Source organism: Dromiciops gliroides, chromosome 5 (genome assembly GCF_019393635.1).
Source record: "Dromiciops gliroides isolate mDroGli1 chromosome 5, mDroGli1.pri, whole genome shotgun sequence".
NCBI lineage: Eukaryota > Metazoa > Chordata > Mammalia > Microbiotheria > Microbiotheriidae > Dromiciops > Dromiciops gliroides.
In genome coordinates this window covers 166475166-166491131 of record NC_057865.1, presented here as the reverse complement: position 1 = coordinate 166491131, position 15966 = coordinate 166475166, and the positions used below count along the sequence as shown (strand labels likewise).

The following is a 15966-nucleotide window of genomic DNA, read 5'->3' as shown; positions in this document are numbered from 1 at the left end:
ATCTTTTAGCAAAATTTATTTTTCCTTGACTATGTCTTTCAATTAGGTATGATTTTGCTTTTGCTTTGTCTGGACTCATGATTGCCACCTTTGCCTTCTTCACTTCAACTGAAGCATAATAGACTCTGCTCCAGCCCTTTGCTCCAACTCTATGTGTCTTACTGTCCCTAGTCTGTCTCTTGTACACAACATATTGTTGGATTCTGGTTTCCAATGCATTCTGCTATCTATTCCCATTCTATGGGTCATTTTATCCCATTCACATTCACAGCTATGATCATTAACTCTGCATTTCCCTCCACCCCATTTTCCTCTATCCTCTCTCTCTCTCTCTCTCTCTCTCTCTCTCTCTCTCTCTCTCTCTCTGTCACACACACACACACACACACACACACACACACATCTTTGTTTTGTTTTCCAAGGCCTATCAATTTTAATTTGGTCACATCTCTTAAGAAGGCAGCTAGGTGTAACAGTGGATAGAGTGCCAGGCCTGGAGTTAGGAAGATTCATCTTCCTGGGTTCACATCTGGCCTCAGACACTTACTATCTGTATAACATTGGAAAAGTCATTTAAGCCTGTTTACCTTAGTTTCCTCATCTGTAAAATGAGCTGGATTGGCAAACCACTTCGGTATGTTTGCCAAGAAAACTCCAAATGGGGTCACAAAGAGTCAGACATAACTGAAATGCTTGAACAACAAATAATATATGCAAAGTATTATGCTAATCGGATATGTTGCTAGATGATGAAAAGAAGTCCCAGAGACTTAGAGACAGGGATATTGAAAGCCAGAGGCAGCCTTAGAAACTGAGTCCAGGCCTAGTCAGTGCTACTTCTCAGCGATTAACATTAATCCCATTAGAGAACTTCTCTTAGTCTTCCAGCCTGAAGAGAAGATGGAGATGTGCCAAGATGGAATGAGCTGCATGCAGCTTAGCTCTCTCTTGTCTGTCCATTTTTATTTTTCCCATTTGGCAGAGAAGTCTCATATATAAACTGGCTTTTTAATGCAGAGATGTGTGCATAGCCACAATTCCTCCAACAAACCTGTTCTGAGCTTGCTATTGACTGAACTGTGCTTATTGCTTGCTAATAAGGAAACCATTCAACCAGTTTTTTCCTTTCTTAGCTTCTCCCCTACCTTTCCCTCCCTGACTAACTCCTGTTTTCTTAAAAAATTGGTGGTCCTGAGGCATCTAGGTAGCACAGTGCATAGAGTACTGGCTTGGAGTCAGGAGGACCTGAGTTCAAATCCAGCCTCAGACATTTGACACTTACTAGCTGTGTGACCCTGGGCAAGTCACTTAACCCCAATTAGCTCACCAAGAAAGAAAGAAAGGAAGAAAGAAAGAAAGAAAGAAAGAAAGGAAGAAAGAAAGAAAGAAAGAAAGAAAGAAAGAAAGAAAGAAAGAAAGAAAGAAAGAAAGAAAGAAAGAAAGAAAGAAAGAAAGAAAGAAAGAAAGAAAGAAAGAAAGAAAGAAAGAAAGAAAGAAAAAAAGAAAAAAAGAAAGAGAAAGAAAGAAAGAGAAAGAAAGAAAGAGTAGGGGGCAGTTAGGTGGCGTAGTGGATAAAGCACTGGTCCTGGATTCAGGAGTACCTGAGTTCAAATCCGGCCTCAGACACTTGACACTTACTAGCTGTGTGACCCTGGGCAAGTCACTTAACCCCTGTTGCCCCGCAAAAAAAAAAAAGAAGAAGAAAAGAAAGAAAGAGGAAAAAAATGGTGGTCCTTCCAATATGTTGATTCTTGAAATGCCAAAAAGTACATGCAGACAGATTACCAAAAAAGAGCCAATGAAATCTGGTCAAGCATTTAATAAGCAGTTGTTATGTGCCAGGCGCTGTTTAAGTATGAACAAAAATGGGGCAAAAACTGCCCCTGACCTCAAGAAGTCTGCATGGCAATGGAGGAGACGATGCATATAAGGGCAGTAGTGGCCAAGGAAGGAAGTTTGGGTTTGGAGCGTCACAGGAATGGTGAACATAGCCATCAAAGGGAGTTGATGGACACAGAGGGTTGGACAAGATGGCTTCAAGCGTCCCTTCCAGCTCTCGAATTATAATCCTATGCTCCTGTGATAACGTTATCAGCCCTTGTCATCAGGAACTTTGCCTTCTGTCCAATCTAAACACATCACTGTGCAGATAATCCCACTGCCTCTGATTCTGAGGGAGGAAGGGGAGGAGGGAAGAAGAATGTGCGAAGCATCTACTGTGTGCTAGGTACTAGCCACTATGTGCCAGACAGCATGCTAAGCACTTTATAAATATCACTTCCTCCGATATTCACATCTTGATGAGGTAGTTGCTATTGAAATTCCCATTTTTCAGTTGAAGAAACAGGCTGGCAGACAATGAGAAAGAGTCAGCAAATGTTTATTAAGTGCCCACTTCTATGTGCCAGGAACTGTCCTAAGAGAAGCGCATAAAACAGTCTCTGCCCTCAAGGAGTTCACAATCTAAGTGGGGAAGGGAAGAAACATAAAAAGCGTGAAGGGGGTGTGATGAAGTCCTCCAGGCAGAAAGGGAGATGATCAGAGAAGGTGAGAATTTCAGAGTTGATTTCATCTTGCTGAATTATGTGTTTCTGGAGATCATGAAGTTCAGGAAAGCAGCTAGGTGGGAGATGATGAGGTGACTTGGCAGAGAACCCTCCTTATGTGGTGGAGGATCGGGGAGGAGATCTTCAATGTCAGCCTTCCATTCTCTCCAATTAGAGCAAGGGAGGAACCCCAGAAGCAGAGGTTGCTCAAAGTTTATTTCATTTTGCAGAATAATGAGTTTCTGGAGATCATGAAGTCTCAGAAAAACAGTTAAGAAGAAAATCATTAAGTGGGTCACCTAGCTCATAAGTCTGAGGCAGAATATGAATTCAATTCTTCCTGACTCCATCTCCAAGAGCCTATCCCCTGTACCACTTAGCTGCCTCCCATCTTTTGTGCAGAGAGACAAGATGGAGTAATGGGTAGAGCTCTGACCTCAGAACCAGAAAGACCCACCTGGATTCAGGTCCTGTCTCTGACTCATATAGGTTTTGTGGACCTGGGCAAGTCACAAACCTTTCAGGACTCAAAGCAATTAAAACTATAAATTGCAGAGGTGGCAGCCTAGATTGGCAGAGGGAGTCTCCTCACCCAGGACTTCCCTATTCATTTATTCTCATCTATGCAATCTGTTGTTACTTGGGGCATATCTTCATATGTGGGCCTGCAAAAAAAAAAAAAAAACTACTACAAGTTTTAGTTATTCTGTGAGTCAGCACTCATTCACCAACCAAGCCAAAAAAAAAAAAAGTTCAAATCACAAGTCATTTAAGCATATAGCATAGCAATTAAAGTAGTAACAAAGGGTTTTTCCTCTTCCTCCTCCCCACCTTATACAACTAGGCAGCATTTTCCCATGGGTACCTCACTAGCAGGGGTGGGGGAGGGGGAGGTAGAGAATTCACATGCAGAGAACATATGTGGCAAAAAAAAACACGTGGCAGGCACACATATCAGGAGCCTCTGTGGCCATGAAATATTCTTGGAGGGCACACATAGAGAGGGTCATGTGGGGCCAGAGCACCTGCGTGGCTGGGACAGCCTATAGCTCTGAAGTAGCAGTTGTCTTCCGGTGCTGTTATCACTCTGCTGGGTGTCATGTATGTACTCTTTGTCATGTCATCTCTTCTGGATACCTCTCGTGATCTTAGGCTTCAGTGAGCCAGCTTCTCCAAGGACAGTTTCTGCTCTGCGATCATCAGCTAGGATATAGTCCTTTTATTTGTATGATTGAGGTCTTTGAGCCCACATCAATCCAGGCAGCCAACAGAAACTAGCAGAATCTCCCCAGGCTAAGACTAAAGACTATTCTTTTATTTGGGGAGGGGGGGGAGGGAAAGGCAATCAGGGTTAAGTGACTTGCCCATGAGCACACAGCTAGTAAGTGTCCCATCTCTGAGACTGGATTTGAATTCAGGTGCTCCTGACTCCAGGGCCAACGTTCTATCCACTGCACCACCTAGCTGCCCCAAGACTATTCTTTTAACTGTATCTGGTGCTGATTCTGAAACTGTAGTCCCATACAACTATGTAACTTGGGGTTAAGATATTCTTTATGACGCCCATGATATTGCTGATTGTGAACCCACTTTGGAGAAACTGACTTAAAAAAACCCACAGGTGAACTGGAGTCACTCATTGCAGTCATTTGAAAGAAGGCTTTTTGTGCGAATCCTAGGAGTTTTAAAATAAAGACTTGATCAGCTTCTCCTGCCCATTTCAGTTCCTGCATTTGTAAGATGCTTTGCAAACCTAAAAGTGATAATGGTGATGCCAGCAGCAGGTAGCATTTTATATAATGTCTTCAATGTACCAGGCACTGTGCTAAGCACTTGACAAATATTATCTCATTTGATCCTTGTGACAACCCTGTGAGGCAGGTGTTACTATGTTCCCCATTTCAGAGTTGAGCAAACTGAGGCAAACAAAGGTGAAGTGACTTGCTTATGGTCACACACCTATTAATTGTCTGAGGACGCATTTGATCTCAGGTCTTGTTGACTCCAGGTCCAGCACTTCATCTACTTGACACCTAGCTGCTATAGAAATGCTAGCTAGTATTACTTAAAGAGGAGAAGGAGAAGGAAATGGCAAACTATTCCAGTATCTCTGACAAGAAAACCCCAAATGGGGTCACAGAGAGTCAGACACAACTGAAACAAAAAAACAATAACAACAATTATCAAATCAGCTTCTTGAAATTGGGAAGAGAAAATGAGAAAAAATCCACTCTCAAGATTTATGTGTCCTAACAAGATTGTATTAAAGGATACAGCCTCAAAGCCAAGAAGACCTGGCTTCAAAAGGCCCCACGTGTACAAAAATATTGATAGCAGTTCTCTTTGTGGTGGCAAAGAATTAGAAATTGAGGGGATGCCCATCAATTGGGGAATAGCTAAACAAGTTGTGGTATATGAATGTAATGGAATACTATTCTGCTATAAGAAACAATGAGCAGGAGGATTTCAGAGAAACCTGGAAAAACTTACATGAACTTGCATGAACTGATGCTGAGTGAGATGAGCAGAACCAGGAGAACATTGTACACAGTAACAGCAACATTGTGTGATGATCAACTGTGATAGACTTGGCTCTTCTCAGCAATGCAGTGATCCAAAACAATTTCAAAGAACTCATGATAGAAAATGTTCACCATTGGGGCAGCTAGGTGGCACAGTGGATAAAAGCACTGGCCCTGGATTCAGGATTACCTGAGTTCAAATCTGGCCTCAGACACTTGACCCTGGGCAAGTCACTTAAGCCTTATTGCCCTAAAAAAAAAAAAATCACCACATCCAGATAAAAGAACTGTGGATTCTGAATGCAGATTGAACCACACTGTTTCTACTTTTTGGCTGTTTTTTTTTCTTTTTTGACATTTTTCCCTTGTGTTCTGATTCTTCTTTCACAATATGACAAATGTAGAAATATGTTTAATGTTATTATGCAAATATAATCTATATCAGATTGCTTTATATCTTGGGGAAGGAGGGAAAGGAGGGTGGGAGAAAAATTTGGAACTAAAAATCTCACACCCATCCACCCAGCTCCTGTTCTGCCCTGGCAAAGAGTGTCCGGATTTTCTGGAGATTATAGCCCCCACTGTGAGAGGCCTTGGTTTCATCTTTTTCTGACATCACACCTGAGCACCCTAATGCTTCTCCTTGGCCAGTGGGTGTCTCTGGAAAAAGGGAGGGGCCTCAGCCTCCCCCCACCCAGCTCCTTGTACTTTGGGCTCATAGCCCAGGTGTGGCTCTCCCCCTATCTTTACATGTAACTGGAAAAGAATAAAATACTTTTATGTTTAAAAAAAAGATCTGGATTCAAGTGATAAATCCTATCTATACATAGTGATATATGCTGATCCATACTGGCTACGTGACCCTGGATGAGTCACTGAACTTCTCAGTGCTTAGGACCACTAAGACCCTAAGTTGCAGAGAAGGTGCTAGTCTGCTTTGGTGGAGGGAGTTTGCTCACCTGGAAGTTCCCCAGGTGAATGACATCATAGGTCCAATCCCTATCCTTGTCTCTGAAGGAGTGCTGGAGACACAGTGGGGTCCTTTTCAAGCTCACACAGATGGGGGCTCTGCAGATGGTTTCCTTGATTTCCTTCTCTGAATAGTACCAAGTTCCATTGCTGACCTATGTTCAGGATGCTCCATTTTCAGAGGTTCTTTGGGGGTGATTGGTAGGGAAATAATGGGAAACTTGTCACTTATGCTTGCTTATACTAGCCTGGGTTCAGGAAGACTCAAGTTCAGATCCAGCTTCAGGCTGTGTGATCTGAAGCAAATCATTTAACCTCTTTCTGCCTCAGTTTCTTCATCTGGAAAACAGGGATCAAAATAGTGCCTATGTGATTCCATCACTTAGTAATATAGTATCTCAGGAAGTTCCTTGGGGCTCTTCAGAAAGACATGGTGCAAATCCTCAGTTTTAATATGTTGTTATTGTCCAACCTGAAGCCTTCCCCATGTAGTGTTCTCTTCAGAGAACACCTGGTCAGTACCTTTAATAAACTTGAAGATTATTTATTAGGTCCCCTGATCTTCACTTTTCAAGACAAAAAGAATCAAAATGGTCTCGGGCAGGGTTGTTGTTGTGAGCATCGAATGAGATATTTGTAAAGCACTTATCACAGTACCCAGCACATGATCGGTGCTTAATAAATGCTTATTGCCTTCCCTTCCAGATCTATGCTTTGGGATTTTGGAGCTTTGATGGGGCAGAGAAGAAAGAAAGGGAGGTAGAGAGAGAATCTGACTCATGCTTTGACTGACTTTGAGCTTCTTTCTTCTCTTAGGCCAGTTCTTTAGGGCTTTGGCTCCACATATGCTTCTAAGAAACTTTCCCTGCTCCGGTGGTCAGCCCTTGAACAAAGGGCAAAGGTGTCCCAAGTTTGTTCATGACCCGAATTTCCGATTTAACTGAATTCCTCTGGGCCTAGTTTTAGCCTCTAAACCAATGGTTCCCAAACTTTTTGGTCTTAGGACCCCTTTACACTCTTAAAAATTGTTGAGCACTCCATAGTTTTTGCTTATGTGGGTTACATCTTTCAATATTTATCCTATTAGAAAATATTTAGGGGCAGCTAGGTGGCACAGTGGATAGAGCACTGGCCCTGGAGTCAGGAGTACCTGAGTTCAAATCCAGCCTCAGACACTTAACACTTACTAGCTGTGTGACCCTGGGCAAGTCACTTAACCCCAATTGCCTCACCAAAAAAAAAAAGACAGAAAGACAGACAGACAGAAAGAAAGAAAGAAAGAAAGAAAGAAAGAAAGAAAGAAAGAAAGAAAGAAAGAAAGAAAGAAAGAAAGAAAGAAAATATTTATTGTTGTTCTTAAAGTTTTTTGCGGGTTTTTTTGTTGTTGTTCTTAAAGTTTTGAATCAAAGACTCCCTGAAGGTGTCTCAGGAACCCTTCAGGGTTCCCTAAACCACACTTTGAGGACTGCTGTTCTAACCTCTGCAGTGGATAGCATGGACAGGTTAATATTCAGTCGGGGGGGGGGGGGGAGGAGGGCAGCTAGGTGGCAGCTAGGTGGCACAGTGTATAAAGCACCGGCCCTGGAGTCAGGAGGACCTGAGTTCAAATCTCACCTCAGACACTTGACACTTACTAGCTGTGTGACCCTGGGCAAGTCACTTAACCCTTATTGCCCTGGGGGGTAAAAATTCAGTCAGGGACTTTTGTTGAGCACAGTATATATTAGGATGCAATTGCCTGGGCCAAGAACAGGACCTAACCCACAGGCAGTGAGGTGGACCCAGCTCTCTGACCGGTACGTTGGTGAAACCCAGGGCCAGGACAAAAGCTAGGTGAAGGAACCAAGGGAATCAACCTCCACCCCCTCACCATCCCACTCCACCTCACCTCCCTAGCTGCTTTTATGTGGCTTCTCTGGCAGCAGTTAAATTCCACTGCTCCCCTTTTATTTCCTCCTGCCTAGGCCGCAGGGCCTGTTCCTCTGTAACTTTTTCGTAAAACAGAAGTGTTCCCACTAGAAGGTGTATCATACAGAGGTGTGCTGGAGCCTGCTATTGCTGGCTGGAGACAACTAATTGTTGAATACTTAAGTGAGAGCATTAACGCCTTGGAAATCGACAAAAGCTACAAATCAGGACGTCATAGATCGTTCTGTTAATTGTCTAGACTTAAGAAAGTAATGAAGAAGTTAATAGCGCATGTTAAACTTAAAAGTAGGTTGTGCTTTTCTGAGAGCTCATTATGAAATATTTACCTGCATCACGATGTCGATCCATCTCCCTACCTTTAGGCAGAATCACCTGGAGAGTTATGTTTCTGCCCTAGCATAAACATTACCAAAAGATTCCATTACTTAGTCATGTGGAATCTCAGCAAAGTTCCTTGGGGCTCTTCAGAAGAAAGAAACGGTGTAAATCCTCAGTGTTATTATGTTGTTATGGTCGAACTTGAAGTTTTCCTCATATACTTGGAGGCTGATTTGCATGTTTTCTCTTCAGTGGTGAGAGAACATTTAATAAACTTGAAGATTATTATCAGGGCCCTAGATCTTTAATTCTCAAGACAAAATAATCAAAAGGGTCTCGGACAGTTTATGGCTTCCTCAAATGTGCCATTTTTCAACCTTTCCATTGAACTTTATATGGACCCAGTACTCTCTGGTCACGAGTTAGTTATTCCTCCCAGCATCCCTGGGAAGAAGTTGGTCTTAACCATGAGGAAACTGAAAGAGCAAAATGACCTGTTCAGGGGTCACACAGTGAATCAGCGGTAGAGATGGGAATAGAATCCACAGCCTCTGTGTCTGTCTCATGCCCTATCTACTATGGGATGCTGCAGCTTTAAAACCTAAAGGGGTCTTATTGAAAGCTACTTGTGGCATCTGGGATCTGATGCAGCTATAATGCCTAGAAGAGACAGGCAGGGGAGCTCTTTATAAATCTATAATGGGGACCATAAAAAGGGAGAACACAGACAAAGAGGCACAGGGGAGAAAGAGGGAGAGACATAAAAAGAAAATTCAGAAAGCTGAGTGCAAGGCAGAAAGAAGGTATTCGATAAAAGGGAAATATGACTATGGAAAAATCATGAGACCAACCTGCATCCACCTACTACAACAGAGGAATAAACAATTTCCTCTATCTGTTGGAACCAGCCCTGAAGTGAGCCCCTACTTAGGCTTTTTAAGTGTTGCCTGCTCCTCCCAGGACTTTAGATCTTTCCTACAATGCCTTGTAACATATATGGGCCTTTCATCATTCCGAACTGTAATACAGAAAGCATGTTTCATGTGGTATTTTTCATTTTGCATCATGTCTCTCAGAATCGGCAGTCCCATGTTGGTATAATCCCACTAATTCTCTTGAGAATCCTATGTATTAACAGGACAAGGTTGGGCAAATGGGGGCATAAAGAATATTTTTTCCACTTTGGCTTCTGATTTGGGTGAGCCCTCACATGTTAAATATAGTCTGTCTGACCACAAATTTTTCTCTGCTCCATTTGTTTTGTTTGGACTTTCTGGAACCATGAATTCAAATCTCCAGTGAGGAAATTCACTCTACCAATATAGGTCAGCACCTTCAAGGCCATTTCAAGTCGGGCATTTGTCTGGGGGGCGTGAGGGCATGCTCAGATTGTACATGACAGCCACAGTGCTTGTCAGAGGTGGGACCTGAACCCCGGTTTTCCTAAGCTGCAGACCACTTATGGCTGGAGAAGCGACCTTCTCTTGTTGTTTGTCATTAGAGAATGGGCACAGGACCTGTGGTTTCACAAGTGTAGGAATCTCTCTCTACCAAAGCGGGTTGGTGTCTTCTCTGTAATTGATAGTCTTAGAGAGCTTGCTGGGACAGAGAGGTTAAGTGATTTGCTCAGGGTCACACAGCTGGATAGATAAGACATGGGACCTTACACCATTTTCCTGGCTCCAAGGTCAGCTCTGTCTGCTTTGCCATAAGACTTGTCTCCCGGTTATCAATCACTGGGAGTCGTGAGCGCCACAAGAATAGCAAACCTGCTTGTGAAATTCCTAAGGTGTTCCTAGGAGTCATGGTTCTCCCTTTACAGGGTCTCCAGGTAGAGCAGGAAGAGTCAATTAGTCCAATCCTTTGTTTTGCTGATAAGGAAACTAAACAGGGGAAGTGATTAGGCCAGGGACATATAACTAGCTAGTGGAAGAACCAAGATCAGACCCATGTCTCCTGACTCCCAATTCAGCAGATTTTATTCCCTCTGCTGCCTCTCTTTAGTATCATTCCTGAAGGCTTTAGAAATTTCATATCATTTAGGGTAGAAATGGGCTGGAGCACCCACCCTTCCTAGGCAGAAACTTGGAGCACAGTGCCTGGTCTTTAGTAGATGCTTAATAAATGCTTCCTTACCCCTTCTCTTCTTTCCTTCCTTCTCTCTTTCCCTCCCTCCCTCCCTTCCCTTCTTCCTCTCCTTCCTTCCCTCTCTTCTTTCCCTTTTTTCTTCCCTCCCTTCCTTCCCTTCTTCCTTCTTCCTCTCCTTCCTTCCTTTCTTCTCTCCTTCCTTCCCTCACTTTCACTTCCTCTTTTCCATCTTTCCTTCTTTCCCTTCTTTGTTCTTCCTTTCCTTCCTCCCTTCCTCTCTCCCTCCCCCTCTTCCTCCCTACCTTTCCCCCTCTTTCCCCTCCTTCCTTCCTTTCTTCCCCCTTCCCCTTCCTTCTTCCCTCCTTCCTTCCCTCTTCCTTCCTTTCTTCCTCCCTCCCTTCCTCTTTCCCTTTTTTCTTTTCTCCCTCCCTCTATCTGTTCCTTCCTTCTTTCATCCCTCCCTCCCTTTCTCCCTCCTTCCCTTCCTTCCTTCATTACTTCCTTCCTTGCTTCTTTACTTCCTTCCTCTATGTTTGATAGGGGATTGGTAGTCAAAGGGAATTTAAAGCCATATGCATACCTTCATCTATTCAAAGAAATTTGCTTTAAATGTTCCTCTTCCAAGCAGTGAACTGACCTTCAATGAGCCTGGCAGCATGGTGTAAAATGAGTTTTGGTGTCAAAAGAAATGAATTTTTTTCCTTATACAAAATGTCTTCTACATAGGTATATGGTTCAGTTTAGGGGGTTTTATCCAATCAGATATGGCTAGAGACATGAACTTGGCAGATTAGATCTACTTTCACTAGGAGAAAGTTGATCACTTCTGTGGAGGGAACAAAAAGAATATGATGACTTTTCTTAGATCCTTGTGAGTTTTCTTTGCTCTTGAAAAGACCTGATTCTTCCCTTGCCTGGAATTAGTGGTATTATAGTGAGGATAGATAGGTGACTCAGTGCATAGAGTGTGGGGCCTGGTGTCAGGAAGATAGTTCTAATCTGACCTCAGACTGCTCTGGGCAAATTGCTTAACCCTGTTTGCCTCAACCTCCCTATCTGTAATACGAGCTAAAGAAGGAAATGACAAACTACTCCAGGATCTACCAAAAAAACCTCCAAATGGAGTCACGGAGAGTCAAATACAACTGAAAAACAACGGGACGACAGTGAGGATGGGGATAAAGATAGGAACTAGAGCTGTGATTTTACTGTCAGAAGGAATTAGGATGAAAAACCTCTCTCTACTCCTGCAGGTCAGCAGCTTCTCTGCAATTTAGAGGGTTACCTAGAACCCAGAAGGGCTAAGTGATTTCTCAGGGGTCACACAACCAAAGTGCTGTATAGAGAGAGAGATGTAATATCTCTCTATAATATAATTAAACATTAAAAGCAATAGAACTGGAAAAGACTGCAAATGCCATTTAGGTCAACCCTATCATCTTGTGGATGATGAAACTGAGGCAAAGAAAAAGGAAGGGACTTGTCTGTGGTCAAACAGGTAATTAATAATAATAATAATAACAACCATAGCTAATGTTTATATAGGGCTTTAAGATTTGCAAAGCACTTTACAAATATCTCATTTGGTCCTCACAACAACCCAGAGGCCTGTGCAATTATCCCCACTTTACAGACAGGGAAGCCGAGGAGGATATAGGTTAAGTGACTAGCCCAGGGTCACATAGCTCGTAAGTATCTAAGGTTGGGTTTGCTTTCAGGGCTTCTTGACTCCAACTCTACCACTCTATCCACCATAATCCCTAGCAGCCTCTAAGGTAGATCCTATTATTATTTCCATTTTGGAGGTAAGAACTGAAGAAGAGGGTGTGTGACTTGCCCAAGTTCACACTGTTACTAAGTATCCAAAACAGCATTCAAACTCCTGTCTTCCTGACTTTGGAGTCTGGCTCCACCTAACCTACCACCTACCAGCCTTTGGCTGGTATATGTCTGGCCCAGTGTTGTGGGTGAATCCAAGTGTATATAATCTCAGGAAAAGGAAACCAGAAGGCTTGGGTGACTGAGGTGTGACTTAAGTGCCTTCATAACCTGACTTCACTCTCTCCTTAGGTTGCCTCAAAAATGCTGTTTACTGGAGAGCCCATCACGGCCCAGGAAGCGTTGCTTCACGGGCTGCTCAGCAAAGTGGTTTCAGAAGACAAGCTGGACGAGGAGACCATGAAAATAGCCCAAAAGATCTGCACGCTCAGCCGGCCTGTCGTGGCAATGGGCAAGGCCACCTTCTACAAGCAGCTGACGCAGGACCTCCAGGCCGCCTACCAGCTCACCTGCCAAGCTATGGTGGACAACTTGGCCACTCAGGATGGGCAGGAGGGAATCACAGCTTTTATCCAGAAGCGCAAGCCTGTATGGTCACACTCTTGGCCAGAGCTACTGGAGGTATCTACAAGAAATGAAGGCAGCCCAGGAAAGCCCAAGCCTCCCCAGATGGTTAGATAATTATACCGTGGGGAACAGGGGGGATTACAGTGTCTTATGTGTAAACTTATGGGTTTGATTTCAGTGCTGGGGCCTTAGAATTTCCACTGTGGAGTCCTCTTCTCTTCCCACCCCAACAATGCCTCATTGTCCTTTGAGACCAAGGACTTGGTTGAAAATGGTGAAATTTGAAATTTCCAAGTTGGAATTAGCCTGGCTGCAATTTGTTTCATTTTAAAGATTCTAATTCCATGAGATATGACATACAAATAGATAATAAAAATGAAACATTATTTAGAATAGTAAAATGTGATGAAAGCTTATTGAATATCTACTCCTTCTACAAAGTATGGGCTTTGGGACAGCTAGGTGGCGCAGTGGATAGAGCACCGGCCCTGGAGTCAGGAGGACCTGAGGTCAAATCTGGCCTCAGACACTTGACACTTACTAGCTGTGTGACCCTGGGCAAGTCACTTAACCCTCATTGCCCCACCAAAAAAAAAGAAAGAAAGAAAATATGGGCTTTGACATACTTCAGAGGAACTTGAATGAGAACAGAAAGGCATTCATCTAAGGAAAGGGTGCAAGTCCATTTTTTTTTAAAAGAAAGCTGTCTAATCCTGTTGTGGTCCTCGAAGGCTGAGTTGACTCTAGGCATCTTCAGATGTGAAGTAAAGTGAAACAGGTGGATGATGTCCCTGAGATAAGATGCTAGAAGTGCTGGAAATCACATTGAAGATTTCTGTCATTCCCCTGATCCCTCCCTCTTCTCCCAGTATATCTCCCCCAGGTTTCAAGTTTAAAATGCAACAGGCACGTGAGCTTTAAAATCTAATAAAAATATTAAAAGAACAAAGTTTCTTTGGTTTTGTTTGTTTTTTTGTTTTTTGGTGGGGTAATGGGGGTTACGTGACTTGCCCAGGGTCACACAGCTAGTAAGTGTCAAGTGTCTGAGGCCGGATTTGAACTCAGGTACTCCTGAATCCAGGGTTGGTGCTTTATCCACTGTACCACCTAGCCACCCCACAAAGTTTCTTAAAAAAAAAAAAAGGATATAAAATGTCTCCTAGAATCAGTAAACAAAACGTCAGAAAAGGCTAATCCCCAGAGTGGTGGAAGGAGCTAGGGAGGCAGTTTCTAACACAAATTCTCCCAGGCTAAGCTTTTTGTACTTCAAATGCCAGAAACACCCCTTCTCCCTTTTTTAAAGGGCCAGTCTTGTTTACCTGGGGCTATTTGCCTCCCAGCATATACAATATTAATCAGGACTATCAATAGAAAAGGGACAGTGAAGTGGTACAGTGGATAGAGCACCAGGCCTGAAGTCAGGAGAACCCAATTTCAAATCTGGTCTCAGACACTTACTAGCTGTGTGACCTTGGGCAAGTCCCTTAACCCTATTTGCCTCAGTTTCCTTATCTGTAAAATGAGCTAGAGAAGGAAATGGCAAACCACTCGAGTATCTTTGCCGAGAAAACCCCAAATGGAGTCACGAAGAGTGGAACATGACTGAACAACAGCACCTATAAAAAAAGGGAAGACAGAAGGATGGGTGTGGGGCAAAAGAGAGAAGACGTGGGTCAAAAAGGAAAGTAGGAATAGTAAGGGATATGAATGCAACCCTGTCCTAGTCACCCCTCCCTGGCTCCAAGCAGTGGGATAATGATCCTGCCTGACACCAGTTGATTAATGAGGCTTCTTGCTGCCTATGTGGAATTCCTTTCACACAAGTTACATCTCATACATAAATTTAAAAAGTTCTCAGCCCACAGTTTTGTGATTTTTTTCCTAATCATTTCTGTAGAGGATGCATAGAAAAAAAAACAAAATAAAGTAAAGGTTCTTCCTGATTTCTCCAGCAAAGTGAGAAAATGGATGCCTAGACTAAGCAAGTCCATAGTTCCCAGAAGTCATTGCTCCCTTGCAGTGGCATCAAGCACTTGGGTTTATAAAAGCATTTTATCTTTATATCTGGTGTCATATTTGAGAATATCAAAGTGCCCTAAGTAGAGCCACTGAGGTACCAGAAAGCCTTGGAGTTGATTGGAGAGAAAGTAAAAGGTGAAATGTATTTCCTGTTGAGCATCTTCTGACTAAACTGACAATTTTTGGAATTCAATCTCTAACCCCCAGGTGAATGAGCTGAATGGTTGGGTTTTTTTTTTTTTCATTCTGACCATTTGATGATTGTACCTTTAAGACCATCTCTGTCTTGGGGATAAGCTCATGAGTGTCTGTTGGCCTTTTCACATGTGATTGATCTACTCAAAGTCTCTGAGCCCCTATAAGGTGTGGAATGCTTTAATTACACCTGAAAGGGCTTCACCCTTATATCATATGGTCTCAGTCTTTGACCCTTATGACTTTCAACTTTGCTGGAGTCTTACTTAAAAGGGAATATCCTTCCAAAGGAAAAAAAAAAACCTCCAATAGATGAAAAAGGCCTATTGTCTATACCAATGGTTTCCGTTTTTTCCTTTTTTTTTTTTTTAAGGCAAACAGGGTTAAATGTCTTGCCCAGGGTCACACAGCTAGTGTCTAAAGCCACATTTGAACTCAGATCCTTCTGACTCCAGGGTCAGTGCTCTATCCACTGTACTACCCAGCTGCTCCTAACTAGTGATGTCCAAAGTTGAGGGTATGACATGATAGATACAAGGTGACCATGGCACAAGGCCAAGCACTGTATCTTACCATTTGGAGGGTTTAAAGAGGAGTCACATCCTAGACTTCTTGGTAGTACAATAGTGTTATAGGGTTGGGACATATTAAGGAATTTGGGAGTATTGGAGTTTAAACTGGCCAGCTAAACTAGGGGATATGGGTCTGGGGTACCTCTCCTTGGGAAGCTAAACTAAAGGACAGACACACCTTGAGAAGTAAGGGAGATAAACCCATTAAGTGGGGCTGCTGCCTGGTTGGCTCCAGGGGACTCCAAAAATCAGAGCAGCCACCCCTCACCCAACTTCTCTTAACCCACCCCCAATAAGGGACATTCTACTTTCAAGGTGATCCCCTCATCCACCATCTATAAAAGTTTTTGCCTTTCTTCTATTCAAGCAGATAGGTATCTCAGAGAACCATGTCTCTCTGAATTATCTCCTCTCAAGAGAAGCCCTTGACTTCTCTCTTAGTGTCCTTTCTCTAGTACCTAA

At 43.1% G+C, this 15966-nt stretch overlaps 1 protein-coding gene across 1 annotated transcript in view; it reads left to right on the top strand.

Moving 5' to 3' along the window:
• Nucleotides 1–13663, top strand: part of ECHDC3 (enoyl-CoA hydratase domain containing 3) — a 42774-nt gene extending 29111 nt beyond the window's left edge. Inside the window, exon 5 of the mRNA XM_043966600.1 lies at nucleotides 12443–13663. Within this exon, the coding sequence (XP_043822535.1) occupies nucleotides 12443–12832 (390 nt within the window). The 3' untranslated portion in view covers nucleotides 12833–13663. The remainder of the gene's footprint in view (nucleotides 1–12442) is intronic.
• Nucleotides 13664–15966: the final 2303 nt, after the last annotated feature.